Below are 20,947 nucleotides of genomic sequence, written 5' to 3' on the forward strand. Positions count from 1 at the left end.
TGTCTGTTTCAGAGCTAACCAAACTGAAGCACAGAGAAGCTGCAGATATGTTGGGGGAAGAAAAAAGACGGGGGGGGGGGCGCGCGGGGGCAGGGAGTAAATGTGCTTGTCAGAAACTGAGAATTCATCACAGCTGTCCAGGTGACAATTCATTCTTACAGACCTTCAGAAGCCACCTGGGATACATCTCTATTTTAGGAAAAACCCTCCAAAGAGAGCTCAAATTGAATGTGAGACTGTAGAAAGAACTATGGGGGTCCGTTGGGGGGGGGGGGGCGGTGGGCATGATTCCTCCTGCCATGAGTATGCTATTTTCATTTTTTTTAAATCTTAAAGTGCTTTCGTACTTTTTTCCCCATTTCACCTCGCCGACAGCTCTACAATGAAAGCACAGTCTCAATTCTGTTAAAGAACAATCCAGAAACTAAAGCTTAGCAGGAATGGAAGGAAAAAAGAGCAACTTTCTTGAGAAGCCCATAGGAGTCCAGGGCTCGGCAAGGTGTTTTTCCAACAGAGCCCAGCCCCAGGAGGGAGGCATCCTGCTTCCAAACTTCGAGAGGAGACAGGTGGAGAATGGTGATCTGCTCATCCAGGGCCACACGGCCAGTGAGCCATGATGCCGGGATCCACACTCCTGGATTTTGCCCTCTAACCCCTCTGTTTCTGGGAATTAAAAAATTTATTATGCCCATTTAAGAGGGGCGGGGGTGGGAAACAGCTCTCAAACTCCCTATGTTTTCTCAGCATACTGGCCGATTTTAACGTCAGATACAGACATTCTCAATTACAGGTTTTGTTGGGGTTTTTGTTTTTTGGGTTTTTTTTTTTAATTTATTAGGTTCTGAGAGACTCTTTTCAGGGAGAAAATAGCCAACAGCTGTTAGAAAATCCGTGCAATCATGTCAGAGCTACAGGACAGACTTTGATCACAAGCATCTAAATCAAAGTTGAAAGGGGCGCACACAAACGTTTTGGGCCAACATCTGAAATCTACTCTTGGCTACAAGGAGCTAAAAAGGAAGGCTAACAGTATTAAGCTGAAATGATTTATGAAAAATTTTTTTTTCATCCATTAAAATAGCTTTTAAATTGAACCTCATGAGGCCAGAACCAGACAGCACCATTTATCATTCTAGTTAAACAAAACACAGAAAGGGCTATGCAAAGCAGAGTGGACATAAATACTATTTCAGAAACTTTGCTGATAAAATGAGCCAAAAGCAACACAGATAAGGAAAGAAACACGGATTTATTTTTCAAAAGCTGAGTGACCTGGTGAGATTGCTATCCCTCATTCTGGTCCAAACTGCAGCTGCTTGAGAGCTAGTTAATGTAGCTCCAGGCATACGCAGCTCTCTTCTTGGTTTTAAATGGCCAATTAAATTTTATTCAGGTCCCACCACCAACTCCTCCCCCACTGTCTCCCTCTCCCCATCTCCTTCTAAGTGCATTTCATGCAAAAAGAGAAAATAAAGTAGCTGGGGACCCCACACCTGCCTTCTAATACCACTAGAATCTGATCACCTAGAGGGAATAATCTACCCCGCCACGAGGGACTCAGAATTGCAGGGGAGTGAAAAACAGAACACTTCTAAGAAAAGAAGATTTCCCCTCCTCAAGACCTTCAGTTAAATATATTCCCTCTCTCTGGGGACAAAAGAAAAAGAAAAGCGACTTTCAGTGGCTTATCCTTTCTATGATGGCTGGAGTTGGGGGGGAAGTGGAGTGGGGGGGGGGGAAGTGGAGTGGGGGGGAAGTGGAGTGGGGGGGGGCAGTGGAGTGGGGGGGGCAGTGGAGTGGGGGGGGCAGTGGAGTGGGGGGGAAGTGGAGTGGGGGGGAAGTGGAGTGGGGGGGAAGTGGAGTGGGGGGGAAGTGGAGTGGGGAGGGGAGAAACACACAAAATTCATTAAAAACTTAAAAAGACCAAGAGAAAAGGAGCATGTTTTCCAAAGACACAGTTGTTATGAGTGAGGCGTAAAGTAAAAGTCTACAAAGGAAATGTGGAGATTTTTTTTTTTTTTTTTTTTTTTTTTTTTTTTTTTAAAGTAGGCTCCAAGCCCAGCCCAACCCAGGGCCTGAACTCACACTCTGAGATCAAGACCTGAGCTAAGATCAAGACCCGGTCGCTCAACCAACTGAGCCACTCAGGCGCCCCACTATCATGGAGCCTTAAAGACAAACTCTGTCCTTTTTCTGAGCTCAGGCTTATGAAGAAGACAGCTTTAAAATTCTAGGACCATTTAAGACCTTTCAAAGAACCAAAGCACTTGGAGAACACGAGCTCTCAACTGATGTCAAGCCCAGCTTCAGGGGAAATTAGATCTTAAACGAGTTTCATTTCACAAGGTAAGAAAATGAAATGTTTAACCACTTAAGGATGGACCGTAAGAAACACCTAAGTCGGTCTGAGCTAACACAGGCAATATTGCCCCCAGTAAAAAAACCTCTGGTCTATTAGGACGTGCCAACTGGTTCTTAAAAAATTTAGGTCTTCTGTTTTCAACAAATGAAAAATGTGTGGTCTAGAAAATAACAGAGTTCTTTCAGTCTTCTCTCTTCCATTGTCAACTCGATGTAGTTTGGCCCAGTTTCGTTCAGTGAGATTTATGTAAGTAACCCCCCCACACACACACACACAATACTGACATTTCCTGATCTCCATAAATAGTATATCATGTGTAAACCCCAGCATGCTTCTTCACGCTCCTCACGTGTTTTGTTTTGTTTTTGTTTTTTTAAGTACTTATTAGGTAACAAACTACTGCATCTGATCAGTTTGGGGGTTCTTTTTTATTTAAGGTGACAAGTTCCTTTTCTCAAAGAGTTTACCATCTGCCCCGGCAATTAACAAACACTAATCAAGAGAAGTTACACAATCCATCAGCAAAGATGTCAACGCAGAGTCCCAGCTCCCAAAAACGGGAGGAAAAAAGCCTTTAATATCATCTAGACCAAACACCTCATTTTGCGGATAAGCAAACTGAGTCTCAGCAGGGACAGAAAGGAGCTCATTAGGGAGAAAGGAAGATTGGAGCCCATGGTTCAAGTCTAATTAGAGGTGCAGATAACAAGCTGTGGTGAAAGAGAGGGCCCCCAGCAAGAGCCCCGAGGGCCCGGGATGGTTGGTGGGATGGAGAGAAGGCATCAGAAGGGAGGCTGGGAGGTGTTTAGAATGGGGAAAGCACCAGAGCAGCTCAGAGGTGAGAAAGTGGAGACCTTCCCTTTGGGAGCCGTGGGAGAGGTGAGGCTAAGGGCAGGGAAGGGGGACAGTATTGGGGATCATGAAGGCTGGGTTCCAATCCCGGTCTCGTCATAATGCGTACAAAAATGGGGGAAATGACCAGAAGCTCTTCAAGAGGCCACCACCACCCACCACCCCTCAGATTCGGGAGTCAGAGGACAGAACGTAGGTGTGGGCAATGGGTAACACGCATCGGGCATCTGCTGGGTCCACACAGCTCCAGGTGTAGGACCGGGTGATAAACACGAACACAGGAGGCCCTGCCCCACAGAGCTCCCCTTCTACATGTTGGAGCCCCAAACAAGCTTCCTTGGTGTCAACAAGGAAGAGCAGGTGTGGCAGGAGATGCTAATACGGAAGGTGAACCACCAAGGACAGCGGTGGAGAACCAGGGGCCGTAGCCCCAGCTTGCCCAGCCTCCCCAAACTCACGAGGCCACTTTATCCTCAGGCATTTTGGAGCTCTACAGGCTTCTGAGGGAAAGTGGTGACAAGACACAAACACACAGAAGGCCCAATGATGGGACCCTGCGATAGCTGTGGCCGACACCGAATTCCTTCTGCCACAACCAGCTCCAGGCTCTGCTTCCAGAAGGTTCCCACCACCGCCCGCCTCCCCGCACCTGGCCACTCCTGCCAACTCAACCCAGACCAGGGGGCTTCTGGTCTCGTGAGCATCTTCCCCACGTGTTTTTACCAGGGCTGCTCAAAACAGCAAAAATAAAAAAAAAAAACAAAAAACAAAAAAAACGGCTTCCTTTTATATTCCCTGATCTCAACGCTTCCTAGAGTGACCTTGCTAATGAAAACAAACTGAATAAACACTTGTAGCATGAAGCAGATGGCTTCTCCTCCAAGTGTCTGTAGGAACAGTGTTTGTTTACCAGCAGGGTCAGGAAGACAGGACATAGAAAACCTCCTCAGAGGTCTTAAGTGAGGGAGGGTGGCCCTGGCTGGGGTGGGGCGCAGGGAGAAGGGTCGTTAACCCCTTCAGATCTGCGTGAGGCACTTCATTTTGTCCCCTCTGGCTGGAAGAGAAAGTTGCGTATATCATAAACCACGGGGGAGGCTCATTGGCACAGCATTTTCCACATGAAGGTGATAAAACGCTGTACAAGAATTTACTACAAATACCGCATTTGAACTTTCTACTTTGCGGAGGAAATACCAAAGTGGACCGTCCAAGCTCAAGAGCAAAGGTGGTTGGTGGGGCTACAAGCAAAGTGGAAGAAACTGGTGCTCATCACGGAGGCTTTTCAAAAGGCTCTTACATGACTTTTTTAAAGGCTAGATATCACAATAGAGACAACCATGCGGACGAGGGTTTGGTTATCTGTGCTCAGAAGTACTTAGGGCATTTATTACTGAAAATGAGGACTTGGGGGACACCTGGGTGGCTCAGTCAGTAAAAGTGTCCGACCCTGGATTTTGGCTCAGGGTTCAGGGGATTAAGCCCTGCCTCAGGCTCTGCACTCACAGCACGGAGCCTGCTTGGGATTCTCTCCCTCCTCTGTCTCTCAAAATAAACTTCAGAACCATAAGATACAATGATGACTCTGCCTGCATTCTACTCTAAAACAAAAACAAGAAAAGGCCCGGGAAATTCAATCCCCAAGGAAATACACGGTTCGTACAAGAACGTTAGCAAAGGAAACCACAGGGACCTCTGGCCCCGTGCCCTGCTCATCTGTGTGGCAAATGTGAGTGAGAAATGAGAATATATTCCTCTCGGGGCGCCCAATCAAAGGAGGGATCACACATGGGCGAGGGAGATCTTTCCAGGGCCAGACACCCAGCCTTGATGAATTCACAGCAAGAAGCTGTGGAGGCAGGTTTTCCAGCAGTTATGGAAGGCTGCCATCTTTTGCAATCCCATGTGGCTGTGATCCCATCCTGAGGACTAAGACTAAGTCACCACCGCCAGCCTGATGCCTTCCAGCTGCGTGAAGGCCCGGCCGTTTCTGTGCTTAAAGAACACAAGGTAGCAATTTAGAATCAGTTCCGTCAATAAAAACGCTGATATCTGCCTTTCTACGGGCAGTTACAGAAAACATCTGGTTGAGAAGGAACATTCTGGCCCAACTAGGAAAATCAAAGTATGAATGGATGGGGCATGTGAAAAAACTAACAATGACATCAATTCTACTTGTAAAATAAACTCACTCTAACATTCAGTCAGCAAACATTTTAACATGCCAGGCGCTGGGAACGGGACACAAAGGCAAAGGCACCACTCCCAACACTTGTATTAAGTGCTTAGCATGTGCCGAGCTGTTACAAATAGCGTCTGGAACAATTCTGTTGTTATCATAGTATGAGACAGGGTTTATCACTAGCCTCATTTTACAAAGGAGAAAGCAGAGATACAGAGAGGTTATCTCGTCCAAGGTGATCAAGATGTCAGTAAAAAAGGCTGAAATTTGAACCCAAGAAGCCCAGCTCCACCCTGACGGTGTATAAGTAAAGAGGACAGAGGGAGGGAAGAAAAAGCTACAGTCTCAGTCTCAGAAGTTAGTGTCTGGGTAAAACTGATGGGGTCTTTAAGGGTGCATAGGAGTTTATCAGGGAAGAAAGGAGAAAAGTTCTTTCCAGACAGAGGGATTATAAATGCAAAGCACAGACATCAGCACTTATCAAGTAAAATACTCTTTAAAGATGAAAACAAACTCCACTCCTATTTCTTAGGCAGGGAGATCCCATAGAGCTCCTAGAAAAACAACAGCTAGCAACAGTCTTAAAACATGTTTTGGTTTAGGGCACCTGAAGAAATGCAGTTGAATACAGTACAGTACTCCCTGTAGTTCATGCACACAATAGCAATAGCTGATAGCTTGTCAGTCCAAACCACACACGGGAACACGACTTAACAGAATGTGTTGCCAGAGATTTGGGCTCCCAAGTCCTTAGCACAGTACCAACAGGAAACCCTGAAACTAAATACCTCACCAAACCAGTCTGGCAACAAAGAGAAAAAAAGCTGGAAAGGGGGAGGGAGTACATGTTCCAGAAGGCCAAATTCTAACAGGCTGGCAGGTGCACTCCTCATTTATTTTTACAGTTTCAACAGACGAGCAATGGCTTTGTTCACCAGAATACGGACACGTTCCCAAGACTTTGAAAGACAGGAATTTCCCCAACAACAAAATAAGAGCTGTGCAATGAATTGGCAGTTCTAAACATGGCTATTCAGGAGGTTTGTCTTTCCCTGAGACACTTCATGGTAATTCACATTCTCTGAACAATATTAAGATGAATAGAATTTAGTGAATCATATCACATAAATGATTAAATGATAGGTTACAGATGTTAATGTCATGAAGTTCCAGTCCCTCCAGCCAACAGGAACAACAGACGGATCGTCTCCACTTTAAAGACAGGTTATATTCCCAAAGTTTTGTTGTTAAGTTGGCTGTTTAGAGCAGTTTTCTTCCCCACCAACAATGCTACACGCGGTGGACGGTACGTAAGACAGAACACAGAAAACCAAATCCAAACTGGGCTTCTGGGTAGGTCTAAGGACCCCCACCCACATAAGGCATAAGGATTATGGAGGGAGGCACAGTCCAACTTCTGGAGAGCCGGACATATTCCTCTCACTCGGCCTGCCTTGCGCACGCGAAACCCTCCACCTGCGCGTAACTGCTGCTACTTCCTTAACCTCCAGCAGGAGTTGTATTTAAGGAGGAGGTTGGGGAGGAGGAGAAGGCAGGGGCTCAAGGAGAAGAAAAAAAAAAAATAATCACAGAATCGTGGGGGTGAGGGCGTGAGAGCCAGGGTGCAGGGCTCCCGCTGATGCAAGAGGCAAAGGCTGCGGATTCTTCCTTCTCTGAGCGGCCCCCAGACACCCCTCAGACACCCCTATTCTTCTCCCCTGGATGGTGGGCCTCTGAAATTCCAGAGCTGTAGCCTAGTGGGTCTGGATCAGGGTTTTTCTACACCCCCTACACTTCCCACTGTTGAACACAGTCATCCACTTCCCTACAGACATGAAAACACGTGTGTGGCTCTGATGGTTTTCTCAGGCTTTTTCTTGCCCGTACACTAGAGAAGGGGCACACGCACGTGCACGCACCAAGGAGAGAGAATACGTGTAGAGATGCATCCACAAGACTACAATTCTATCCAGTTCAAACAGATACACAGAGCATGTGTGTATTACATACATATATATTTGTATAGGAAAGACCGTACGATTTAAGTGAACTGCGCACTGAGACCGCTATGTAGGCAGAGCACGTGTGAATGTAAAAGCTGGACAGCTCAAAACCAGAACGGGTCAGAGGAACGTGCTGCAGGTGGAGAGGGAGGTGTGGACCCTTGTCCTGCCACCTCACATCACTGAGAACGGAGAGAAGATGAACCTCCCAGTGCTGAAGCCCGCCCACACTCTGGAGTTCATGGAGACACCCCAACTTACTGGAACTTCAAATGCCTCCTGGGTGTCGTCCAGCATCTGGATTTTAATGGACATGAGTTTTCCTGAAGGTGTGGGGGGCGGCTTCTGTCCATGTTCCAAGGTACTGATCCCCGAATTCTCTGGGGCCCCCAGTCGCGATCCTGGACTTGGCCTCTGCTCTATTTCTCCCATGGTGAAAGCAGATTATATAATATCTGCAGAAAGCAGTGAGAAGGAAAAATACATCAGAAGAGGACACTCATTTCAAGCACCTAAGGGGACATCTGTGGTCTCCGACCCTTCCTGGGATCCCTGGAACCACAGCTCGGTGGGCTCTCTGTCCCCTGCACAGCAATCACACGTGGGGAAGCTTCATGCATTCACAAACAATAAGGTCACCTTCAACCAACCAAGGCATGCAAATAGTTGTGCATATTTTAACATATTTTATAGTTTTACAGTCAGCTCTTATTCATACCATAGATTCAGTTGTTTTCAACATATTATCAGTGTCTGCAGCGAGCAAGGCACCACTTTTTACACATCTTGAGTCTGGACAGGAGATGATAAACAGTGCCTAAGCCATGCCATTAGCAACCATTAATTACCTTTTATGGACACACCAACATACTAAGTAATGTGGGTATTACAAAGATAAACAGATAAAACACATGGTGGCTCTCAAGTTTATAATCTGTCGAAGCTAAACATGCATTCACACAGGGGTCTTTCTCCTGATTTCTCCTAACTCATTTCTTTCCTGCCATCCCCCTCATCGTTCCCCTTTTCCAGAAAAACCATTCTACATATAGTAGTATCAACGACAACAACGTTATTTCCCTAAAAACAAAACCCAATCCTCTTTACAAATAGCCGGCTCTTCTCCCGCCATACCCACGCCACCCTCCCCCACGCCACGCCACGCCACCCTCCCCCACGCCACGCCACGCCACCCTCCCCCACGCCACGCCACCCTCCCCCACGCCACGCCACCCTCCCCCACGCCACGCCACCCTCCCCCACGCCACGCCACCCTCCCCCACGCCACGCCACCCTCCCCCACGCCACGCCACCCTCCCCCACGCCACGCCACCCTCCCCCACGCCACGCCACGCCACCCTCCCCCACGCCACGCCACGCCACCCTCCCCCACGCCACGCCACGCCACCCTCCCCCACGCCACGCCACGCCACCCTCCCCCACGCCACGCCACGCCACCCTCCCCCACGCCACGCCACGCCACCCTCCCCCACGCCACGCCACGCCACCCTCCCCCACGCCACGCCACGCCACCCTCCCCCTACTGCCTCGGTCTTGCCCCCAGGTCTTCACATGCATGGCTCGCTCTGGATGAGTGCTTTGCACTCCTCCTCCATCCGGAAACTTCTAGTCTAGCTTTTTGGAACTCAGTGCCAGTATCACATCCCCGACACCTGGGCAGGACTCAGGTACCGTATCCTCCTCGGTGTCCACGACTCTGTCAAGCGTCAGCATGGTGTTCAGTCTTATGTCCCTCTGCCTGATTACGTCCCCCATAACCTCATGACCACCCTAAAGCCGGAATCAAATCTTAGGTATCTTTGGATCTCAGCACCTACCTAGACACAGTGCGGGGTATAGAAAGTTCAACAATGACTGCTTGTTGACTGGCCCTGTCTGGACGTGAAGGGTCATGGAGCACAACAGGGTGCTTCCATCATGGAGAAGGCAGGAATGGTCCTCAATCTGGTCTCTAATGTCAGGGAATACTTGGAAGGAGACAAGTACACAGAAGAAGACACTGCAGGAAAATGGAACGGCCCCAACAAAGCTATGGGACAGAAACGGGGAGGCAGATACGAAGAAGAGTAGGAATTAATGCTGGAAATGCACTTGGAAAACAGGGTGGAACAAACTAGAAGGACTTCAGACACCTTGCTGACAAATACGGTCTTTCCCTGCAGTCAGCGGGGAGCCACTGGAGAAGAAGGACATAAGAAAAGCAGTATTTTAGAAAAATGCATCTGAAGAAGATCTGTTCTACAGGCTGGAAAAAGATGGACGGTGGGGGCTGGGCAGGGGTTTATTCGGTGACAAAGCTACAGCAACAATCTGTGCCCAAGGGGATAACTTAGACAGTGGTGACAGAAGGGAAAACATGAAGCCATAAAACCCACTGTTCTGGAAAAATTACCCCGATGCTGTTAACAGTAAGCTGCCCAGAGGAGGATATAAAAGTAGAACAATGACCAGAAAATGTTCTATCAGGGCAGAAGGGAGGGAAGGTGTGAGTTTCACTGGGGGCACCGTTCAGGGTTACAAAAGGCCAGCCAGGGACGTAAGGGGGAGGTGGAGCTGGGTTTGGACTGAGAGTTCAAGTCCATCTTACTGTGTAAGCAAAAGCCACAATGAAAGCAAATGGCGGAAGGTGGAGGGGAGGAACCAACAAAGTAAAAACAACCGATGGCCCCATCACGAGGGTGGTCATGGGCTGAATACTGCTCCTCCAAAAATCTTACCCCCAGTATCTCAGAGTGTGACTGTATTTGAAGAAAGGGTCTTAAGAGAGGTGATTAATTTAAAATAAGGCCATTAAGATGAACCATAATCCAGTGTGACTGGTACCCTTATAAAAAGGGGAAAACTGGACACAGACACCAGGGATGCTCGAGCACAGAGGAGAGGCCATGTGAGGGCACTTGGAGAACGCGGCCATCTGCCAGGCCAGGAGAAAGCCCTCAGGAGACCCCGACCCTGCCGACACACCGGTCTGGACTCCCAGCCTCCGGAACTGTGAGGAAACACACTTCTGCTGTTTCACCCCCACCCCTAACCTGTGGTAGTTTGTTACAGCCGCCCTAACAAACTATACAAGGGTTCATGCAGAACCCGGAAAGAGGCACAGAAAGAACCACCTGGGGCACCAAGTGACTGCAACAGCTGCAGAAAGGGCACTGAGGGGGGGTCACCTATGGTGTGAGGTACAGACCTGAGTGCCGTGTCTTACCCATTTGAGATCACGTCACCCTTCAGCTCTTTTGTTCAGGAAAAACCATCCAGTTTGTAAATCTTATTTGGTAGGCTCTTCTCACCCAACTCCTGCTCATCCTCCTCTCGAAGGGTTGGGCCCCTAGAAGCTTCCAACAATATTCCATATGGAAGCCCCTCCCCCCTTCCTCACAGCAAAACCTGTGACACTCTCACTGTGACACCAAAGGCTGTCCTGGAGGTCAGCAAATCAGACACTATGGACTCACCTCAACAACCTGGTCATTGACTCAAACCACCCTGGCCTCAAGAGATGTGTCCTTTGGACAGAGAAAGGGTCTGAAGACCACCTCCGAAATACCACTTACTAATTATTTTTCTACAAACTCTCTACCAAAGTCTAAGAGTATTCTTTGTTTCTCTACAGTCCTTCAAGGTTGGGTTCTGTGGCAAGGCAATACCAGTTAAGGACGGACTTTTCTTTTTTGAATGCCCATGTAGGACTTCACAGATCTGTTCTGGAAGTACCTTTCCAATTTCTGCCCCAAGTAAGCTTTCCTTAAGACCCAAATTCTAATTTGTTTGTTGTGTGATCTGTGCTTTGCTTAATTCATCTATCAGTCTTGAGACATCTGACTGGACCAAGTTCATCTATAATGCCTAAGCACAGGGCCTTATACCAAATGGAAACAGGTCGTCTGCTTGTTCAAGGAATCAGATGTGGGTGTATATATCTAATTAGTTATGAAATGAGTTGTGTTGAAAACAATCTTCACAAACCAGGCAAAATTATTTTCGTATGTTTTCTGGTTGGGGTCTCATGGTTAAAAATGAATACAACCTCCAGAAACAACCGTGACATCAGCCCCATTAGCCTTCCCCATTCCCAGATTCCTCTCTGTACTTTTTCCTACTCTGGTCTTGATCCCTCCTTGCCTCTCGAAGCATCCTCTGCTGCCTGCCTCACTTCCCTGCACTCAGTCCATCAAGATGGACAGGCCCTGTGCTCAATCACTCATGCTGGGCCTGGCCCCCTAACCCCCTACTGCAGAGTCAGGGAGATGTGGCTCAGATGCCCAGGCATGGAGGTGAGGACAGGGAGGAAGGGGCCCATTCTCCCACGTCACCCCACCTCAAAGGTGCTGGGGTCCCTCCTTGCAAAAGCACTTCCTCTCTGTCCAGCCTGAGCAAAGGGCAAGGCCCCTCATCCCCTAAAACTAAATCCTCTCTCCCCCTCGGGCTCAAGATCCCCAGATGAATATGTATGGTCAATTTAAAAAATTAAATTCAGTTAGTTATTAACATATATTTAGTACCTTAAATTCCCTTTTCCTCACTCTTCACAATGACCTCACGCCTGTATTATTTCCACTTCTGGTTATTGACATTTCAACAACGTAGTCATGCTTTCTGTTTTCCTAGCTGCATGAAGACTATTGCTGTACATGGAAAGTCCTGCTGAATTCAAATATAAATCCAGCCAAGTGGTCTGAATGGAGCATCCGAGGAATGTCACGGGAATATCCGAGGAACGCTGGCAACTCATAAATGGGTGAGCACGCTGATGCTAGCTATCAAAATCGGGGAGTCCGGTAACACGACACAGCCTTCTAGGTGAACATGTCCGGCAAACGTAAAAGCCTTTTGTTTATACAGATCAATCTGCGCTCTATTTGGGCTTTACCTCCATAACTACCCCCCTGGCTTCTGCATTCCTTAAGGAATGGCCAAAGGAAAGGAAATTAACGTCTCTGTCCTTGTGATACATGATTAACTTAGCATGATCGCTCCAGACCTACAAGCAAAAAGCTGCTTGAGAAACGACTTTATTCATTAGCTCTATTTGAAAAGCTAGTTAAAAGGAAACAAGAACGACAACAAACACAGCAGTAAAATTGTTAACTGGCAGAGAAAAGATGAAAAAACTAGAGTTGCCCTGGCTTCAAGACTTCCTCTTGGAATGCACCCGAAAGCAAGCAGCAGGACACATGCAAATGCCAACTCCATCCCGGAGGGACTGAAGGACATTTGCAACTCCAAACCACAAACGGGGGTCAAGAGCTGCCAAACTGCCCTCAAGGTCAGACAGAGGAGAAGGAAAATGCTTGCAGAGGCTGCCCACGCCTGCAGAGCTGTGTACCCTGGACAAGTATGGCATCCTGAGCAACGACAAAGCTAGCGAGAACTTTCTGGGCACAAGGGGGAGAGATGTGCAGGTTAGCACGGACAGCCACCCTGGACACCGCGGTGGGAGATCTCCTAAAGGTGGAGTGGACAGAAAAGAGCAGAGGAAACGCACATTAGCAGGACATCACCAAGGGCACTGGGAACACGACCAGCCCAGCAAGCAGAGAAAAACAGAGGATGAAAAGATTATATATACATACATACACATACACCCTCAGGCCCCAAGAGTTCCTACTAGCATGGGACACAGCCCTGTCTCCTGGCTCTCAGGAAGCGCCTACAAATAGCTAGTTCGTAAAGAACTCACCAAACAACAAAGGACCTTTACTGAGATGTTACAAGAAAGGGGAAAAAAAGTGAAAAAGACGGGCGTCCGGGTGGCTCGGCTGGACATCCAACTTCAGTTCAGGTCATCATCTCAAGGTTCGGGAGTTCAAGCCCCACATCAGGTTCTGCCCTTAGTGGTGCAGAGCCTGCTTGGGATTCTCTCTCCCTCTCTCTCTGCCCCTCCCCAACTCACACATGCACACTCTCTCTCTCTCTCTCTCTGAAAATAAATAAACTTTAAAAATGAAAGGACAAAGAATTCCAACGTTTCCCAAACACGTCCTCACTTAACAAAACAATGAAATAACAGATTCCATAAACAAAAGCACAACAGGATTTATAAGAGTTCAGGGGAGCTATGGGACAAATAAGGAAATATAGCATGAGGGCAGACCTCAGGGGGATACCAGGATGAACAAAAACATCACTGCTATAAAACAGATGTCTAGGTTGCCCCCAAATTCATATGTTGAAACCAAACCCTGATGTGACGGTATAGGGGCCGGGTGTGTGTGTGTGTGTGGAGGGGTTGGCAGGTGAGTATATGGTGAGGCTGGAGCCCTCGTGAGTGGATTCATACCCTTATGAAACGGGCTTCAGAGCCATAGTCCATCCCCTCTGCCATGCAAGGACCCAGTGGGAAGTCAGCAGTCTATGAAGCAGGTGCCTTCTGGGGCACCTGGGTGGCTCAGTTGGTCATGATATCCCAGTTTGTGAGTTCGAGCCCATGTCGGGCTCTGTGCTGACAGCTCAGCGCCTGGAGCCTGCTTTGGATTCGGTGTCTCCCTCTCTCTCTCCCCTCCCCCACTCACACGAGAGCACGTGCATGCTCTCCTAAAATATTTAGAAAAAAATTTGAAGCAGGTGTCTTCGTGTTGGCTTTCCCAGCCTCCAGAACTGTCAGAAATAAAGTCCTGCAGTTTATAAGCCACCCAGGCTACGGTACGGTTATAGCAGCACAAACAGACTAAAAGAATCACCAAAATGGAAGTGGCCAAAAGGAAACACACACAAGTGAAAATATGAGGGTCTTGAGAAAAGGGAGCAAAAGATTTAAAATGGAGTGAAAAGTGATAGCTGTGGAAGACAGAGGACATCCAGCTCATCCACAATCAACATCCCTGAAGAAAAAAAAGAAACATCAAATAATGGAACAAGAAAACAAACAAAAGAGAAAGGTCTAATTCAGGAAAACATTCCAGAAACAAAAGGGGACTCTCCATAGTAAATGAACGTCTATTCCAGAGACAACAGGATGATCAACACCAAGACATCTGTATCATCGCTGATCTTCACAAATTAAGAAGCAATCACTCGGGGGCACCTGGGTGGCTCAGCCAGTTCGGCATCTGACTCTTGACTTTGGTTCAGGTTCTGATCTCTTCATGAGACAAAGCCCCGCATCAGGCACTGTGCTGACAGTGTGGAGCCTGCTTGGGATTCTGTCTCCTTCTCTCCCCTCCTCCCTCACTAGGGTTCTCTCTCTCAAAATAAATAAGTAAACTTACAAAAAAAAATTTTTTTTTAAGGAATCATTTGGGCACATATGCACAAAGTTCAAACAAAACACAAAGGGTCAAAGTTCAGGCTTGCAAACAGCAACATTTAATGCTTACATTGTCAAAACGATCCTGAAATAAATAAAAGGAATCAAAACCTTAAAGCCAAATTTTCATCCAATAGAAGAGCCAAACACTATTTTTTTTTTTAAGACTTATTTTACTTATTTTGAGACAGAGACAGCAAGCGTGGGAGAGGGGCAGAGAGAGAAGGAAGAAAGAATCCCAAGCAGGGTCCACACAGCACAGAGCCCAACTCGGAGTCACATTCCATGAACCGTGAGATCAGGACCTGAGCCGAAAATCAAGAGTCGGACGCCCAAACAGCTGGGCACCCAGGCGTCCCGAACCAAACTAAATTCTAAGTAGTCAAGAACTCAAAATATTATTGCCCAAGCCCTTCCAGAAGAAACTATTGGAAGGCTAGGCATCAGCAAAACAAGGGGCGAACGTGGTGAAACGCTGGAAAGGATTACTGGTAAACTTTAAATCCAGGTATACCCTTAACAGGAAGGCTACAATAGTCGCAGAATATGGTTAACTCCTGACAACGCAGGAATACGAAGAAACTGGCAGAAGGGCCGCGATGTTTGAGAGGCATGGGAAATTAACTGTTAGCACAGGCTTTAAAACAGATAAAAGAAAATTTAAATCTCCAAAGGTATGCAAATGGTTAATAAGCACACAGAAGGATGTCCAACACCGTTAGTCATTAGGAAATGCAAAGGACATGGACTAGGAGACAGTGAATTTGGATATTTCACATCCACTGTGACGGACGGTAACAAATGTTACAGAGTGTGGATAAGCTGGAATTCTCCTACATTGCTGGTGGGAATATAAAAAGGTGCAGACACTTTGGAGAATATTTTGGTAATTTCTTTAAAATTTAATCAAAAATTCTGCATGCAAGCCAGCAACTGGGCTCCCCTAGGGAAGCCTAGGCGTCCTCCTCAAGGGGCAGGGAAACGGAAGTCCACATACAGACTTGTACATATGCTAATGTTCGTAGCTGAATGAGCCAGCAGGTGGAAAAGAAACAAGTGCTCCCAAGATGGTGAATGGATAAGCAACAAGCAACGTGGTGTATCCAAACAGGGGACTGTTATTCACCAACAATACAGGACATGCAGACATATGCTACAACGTGGATGAACCTCAAAAAACATTTTAAGTGAAAGAAGCCAGATGCAAAAGATTACATAACAAATGACCCTTTTTGTAGGAAACATCCAGAAGAGGCAAATCTAGAGAGTGGTTTCCTGGAGCTCTGGAGAGGGGCTGGGCTGGCAGCAAACGACCTGAGCGATGGAGATTTTGGGGGGGAGGGGGGAGGAGGTGCTGGAAATGTTCTGAAATTAAATTGTGGGGACAGTCACACAACTCTGTAAATGTACGAAAAACCTGTGAGTTGCACACTGAAAACACATCAGTTATGTTGTGTAAATTATACCTCAATAAACAGCATAAAAAAATGTGCACAACTTGTAATGAGCAATGGCTGATTTATGGAATTGTTGAATCACTATATAGTGCACGGGAAACTAATATAATGCCGTATGTTAACTGGAATTTAAAACTTTTTAAAGAGGTGTGTGCATCCACACAAATATCCTTGGGAACACACAGAACCTCTCTGGAAGGACAGAGTAGTGACTGGTAGGAGAGCAGGCTCCTGGTTAAGGACAGGACTGAAAGGGATATTACCCATTCAGAAATACACAATTTTAGAGGCTCCTGGATGGCTCAGTCAGTTAAGCGTCCAACTCTCAGTTTCAGTTCAGGTCGTGGTCCGTGGGTTTGAGCCCCACGTCGGGCTTTGCACTGACGGTGTGGAGCCTGCTTGGGATTCTCTCCCCCCCCCCCCCCCCCCCACTCACACTCGTGCCCTCTCTCCCTCTCTCAAAAAAAAAAAAAAAAAAAAAAAAAAGGAATAGAAAATTTTAAAAATTCCATCTACTAGGAGGACATCATCCTCACTCTCCTGGCCCTATTTAGAGCATGAAACCCAACGAGAAGACATCACTGTCAAGAAGGGTCACAATTCTCAAATCAAAACAGGATGACCAAGAGGAATTTTTTTCAAGAGTTTCTCCTTCCAGTTTTACATAGAAGCCACTTAAAAATGCTGGGTTAGGGGGTGCCTGGGTGGCTCAGTCAGTTAGGCGTCCAACTTCAGCTCGGGTCACGATCTCACAGCTCATGAGTTTGAGCCCCGCGTCGGGCTCTGTGCTGACAGCTCAGAGCCTGGGACCCTGCTTTGGATTCTGTGTCTCCCTCTCTCTCCACTCCTCCCCCACTCATGCTCTGTCTCTCGCTCTCAAAAATAAATAAACATAAAAAAAAATTTTTTTTTAAATGCTGGGTTAGGGCAAACTCACAGAAAACTGTTACTGAAAGGGAGGAGCCCAAGACGTGGATCCTAGAGCCCCCAAAGTACTTCTGCACACCTGCCACTGTGTGGGGACCAAAAGCAGCTGGAGACACTCGGGAGCACAGAGGGCACAGGGTGCATAACCCGGGCTCCGCTGGGTAACAAAGCCACCTTGTGCTCAGTCCCCGGGAAGCCACCAGCCAGGAGGGAGGGAGGGGCCACCCCAGAAAGGCTGGCGGCCAGGAGCAACTCAGGAACACAGTCGGCCAAGTTTGGCTTTTCACAGGGGCTTAGATAAGGGTTTTTGAGAAAAGTTCAAAAAACAGCTATCTATTCCAATAGATTTGCTCACTTCAAAAAAAAAAAAAGCGTGTAAGCAAAAGAAACAACTGTGGATCAGCTGTTTTACATCAACCAGAGACTTCAAACAGGAGAGAGACTGCTTGGCCTTGTTTGATCATCTGGGAGGAGAGCAGGACATTAACCGGCTCCAAGCTGGGGGCCCCCCCACCCCGATCCACCAGCGCGGTCAGGAAAACAGAACAAAGCCACGTCAACTACATAAATGTGATTTCTTCGCCGTCTTTCCTCTCCATCCTAGTAAAAAGTAATAAATTAAACAGGCTATCTTAAATACCTTTAAGTCTCCAGAAGGTACTTCAAGGAAAACGCAGAGCAGTTTTCTCATTTCATAGACGTTATTTCAAAAGTCTGGTTTTAACCTATCCCTTTTTACTCCAAAACCTGAGCCTGATCAATGCCACGTTAAATGTGACCATTCCTAGCCAGGCGTTTCACGATCCTCCCTCATTTCTCTAGGTGTGAATAAACATTTCCAATCCAGCTGGCCCCTGCGGGTCCGCACGGCTACGTCCTCCTGACACTGAGCTGTTGCTGCTTGGTTACTTCCTTCTCAAATATCGCCCTCTTGACCTGGCTCCAATGTCACCTCCTCCAGAAATCCTTCCCTGATATACTCTTTCAGGGGGAAAAAAGGAGCCTCACTTTCTTCTCTCCGGGTTTTGCTTGTATTTCACTTGCTTTCCAGGCCTTTCTCCCCTTTGCCTGCGTTGCCAACTAGGTTACAAGTACAGAGGGGCTGCGTTACCTGGAGGCGAGACAGGCTCCTCCCGTCTCAGTTCAAGAGACCTCTCTGCCTCAGGGACTGTGAAAACTTCAGCCGGCGCATGCGCACATGTCCCTTCTAGATGACTACCCGGAAAACGCAAAGCCTACCGTTTACTGCAGAGGGGCTTTTAAACCCGGTTGCAAATCAGCAGCAGCATCACCTGGGAGCTTGTAAGAAATGCAAATTCTGGGCCGCGTGGGTGGCTCATTCGGTTAAGTGTCCCACTTCCGCTCAGATCATGATTTCACGGTCCGTGGGTTCAAGCACCGTGGAGGGCTCTGTGCTGACAGCTCAGAGCCAGATTCTGTGTCTGCCTCTCTTCCGCTCATGCTGTCTAACTCTCTCAAAAATAAACATTAATTTTTTTTTTTTAAGAAATGCAAATCTATCCCAGCACTGGTCCACTGAATCCTAAAGGCTTGGGTGCCTTCCAGGGGATTCTCATGCGGGCTCTGGCCTGAGAACCACCTCTCCACCTCCCAAGGTCCCAATCAGGATCAGCTAAAATAAGTAAATTCACCGAACAACAAACTGGCAGTAACTTCACCAAGAAAACACCTGTCGACCGCGTGTCACAGGTGCACCTGCCGTAATGAGCGCCTGATTTTTTCAGTAGCTCTTGACACTTGGCATTTCTTTTCCAATCAACTTTTCACGTATTTAAGACACTGCAATACTTCGTTTGCATTTTCACTGATTTGGTAGCACAGGTTTCCAGCATTAATTAGATAGGCAAAGACAAAAGCCTGTAGAAAGGAAGTGGAAGTAAAAGGTGCTGGGAACAGAAGTCTCTTTTTACCCTGGGGTGGGGGAGGGGTGCGGAAAATCAAGAAGGGGGCGGATCTCTAATTAGTCCCGTGTCAATGACGTCAATTTCTTGATGACTTTGAGGGTACAAAATTAAACGTGAGCTCCCCTCCATGCTACCTCTAACGCAAAGGCCAGGGTAAATAAAATGTCAGGAGAAAGGCGGTCTTCTTGAAGAGAAACAAAACAAACAAACAAACAAAAAAAACAGGCTGCAGCCTCTTTCAATCCCCACAGGTGATGCAGCTGCAGATGTCAACAGAGACTGTACTTTGTGGGCTGCCGTCAAGCTCGCTCTACTTACAACACATCATTCTCGTCCACTTACTACAGAAGGTCCTCTTTCTTTGTCTCCAGCTGACACTGGTCAGCCTCTCCAAATATTTGTGGAAAACACCTGACCCTTGCCTAGCCCAGAGTGAGGGTGCAGTGTATTATTACAGGATCTGCTTACTCAACGTCTCTGAAAATCACATTACTCTTCACACTATCATTCCCGTGTCACGATCATTGGGATCCTCACCGTTGAAGGCACTTATAAGGATCTAGTATGTTTCAGCAACTACACTCAGCACGACAGGGGACCCGAAGCCACGATACGGCACCATACGGTTGGTCTTCATGGGATGTATTACCCATCAGGCAATAGAAAACAGGTACTCAGCGGTGAGGGTTGAAGGCAACGTGTTTGCTTCTGACCATAGGTATTATGTAAACTTTAAAAGCTACAGGAAGGTGTGGATAAGACATGCATTCTAGGCGGAGTTCATTCTGGCATTCAATAAAAGTGCTTGCCATGTGCCGGGGGCCCTGCCAAAAGTGGGTACTAACAGAGGCAAGATGATAGTGAAAAGAAAAGGAGATGAGCAGGTGTGACCATAGGTATTATGTAAAGTTTAAAAGCTACAGGAAGGTGTGGATAAGACATGCATTCTAGGCGGAGTTCATTCTGGCATTCAATAAAAGTGCTTGCCATGTGCCGGGGGCCCTGCCAAAAGTGGGTACTAACAGAGGCAAGATGATAGTGAAAAGAAAAGGAGATGAGCAGGTGTGAGGCAGATCCCAGTCGGCCTGAAGTAGGTCAAGGTGTAAGAGGTTCATCTGTGGATCAGAATGAGGGACTAGGGTTTTTAAGACAGGGTGAGACCCGGGGCAGTTTTAAGAAAATACTCGACAGTGAGATGGGGGCTAGATTAGGAGACCAGTCAGGAAATATCTGTAATGCCCTGTGCAAGAAAGGTCGTGACAGCGAGACTAGAGGGTAAGGAGGCGTATTTCAGGAATACTTTGGCATTAGGAATCTGTACAAATGGATGACAAATTAGAGGCAGGGAAGAAGATGGTAACAGGGGAAATCGAGAGCTCAGCTGCAAGTGGAGACGGAACAAGGGAAGGCCAAGAGGCCCAGCTGTGGCTGCCTGAGGGTGACTGCCGAGCATGGAGAAGCTAGCATGGCGAAGCTAGCATGGCCAGCAATATTCTGAAGGGGACTGCTTCCATTTTCCTCAATGCTCACCATTCCTCAGCTCCCACTACCTCCTCTCAAAGGCTTCCTCCAAAGTTCCACTCTGGTAAGCTGAGTAGAGGGGCCTGAGGTTCAGGAAAAGGAAGAAGTCACCTGCACACGAGTCAGAGGTGACCCCGTGACAGTGGGTGGTAGGTATCAGAGAGGATGGGAAACGCACAAGAAGAAATAACCAAAATGGTAGCCCGGAGTGAAGGCCACGGTCAAGGGTGGGAAGAGGAGAGGACTTGGCGAAGGAATCCCAAGTTCTCGGAGTTGGAAGGGCTTCTGATGAACATTCAGGACAACCTTCTTCCTGATGGGTGAATCCCATATTTTTAAAAGAGCTGAGTCTGAAAATCCATTCTAAAATCACAGCAGAAAGCCAAGGAGGCAAGCGCATCAAGAACCAGAGGCTAAACCACAATGCTGGGTGTTGTCAGGGCAACACGGAAAA

The 20,947-nt window shown here is 47.5% G+C and overlaps 1 protein-coding gene across 4 annotated transcripts in view; it reads right to left on the reverse strand.

Moving 5' to 3' along the window:
- The window catches only part of FARP1 (FERM, ARH/RhoGEF and pleckstrin domain protein 1), a 295,229-nt gene that overhangs the window by 221,776 nt on the left and 52,506 nt on the right, over positions 1-20,947 (reverse strand). For all 4 annotated transcript variants that reach the window (XM_086709189.1, XM_086709180.1, XM_086709199.1 and 1 more), the window contains exon 2: positions 7,658-7,851. In XM_086709189.1, the coding sequence (XP_086565315.1) occupies positions 7,658-7,828 (171 nt within the window). In that variant the 5' untranslated portion in view covers positions 7,829-7,851. The remainder of the gene's footprint in view (positions 1-7,657; positions 7,852-20,947) is intronic.

The sequence above is a fragment of the Puma concolor genome, chromosome A1 (assembly GCF_028749965.1).
Source record: "Puma concolor isolate L17-30 chromosome A1, mPumCon1.1.hap2, whole genome shotgun sequence".
Classification (NCBI taxonomy): Eukaryota; Metazoa; Chordata; class Mammalia; order Carnivora; family Felidae; genus Puma; species Puma concolor.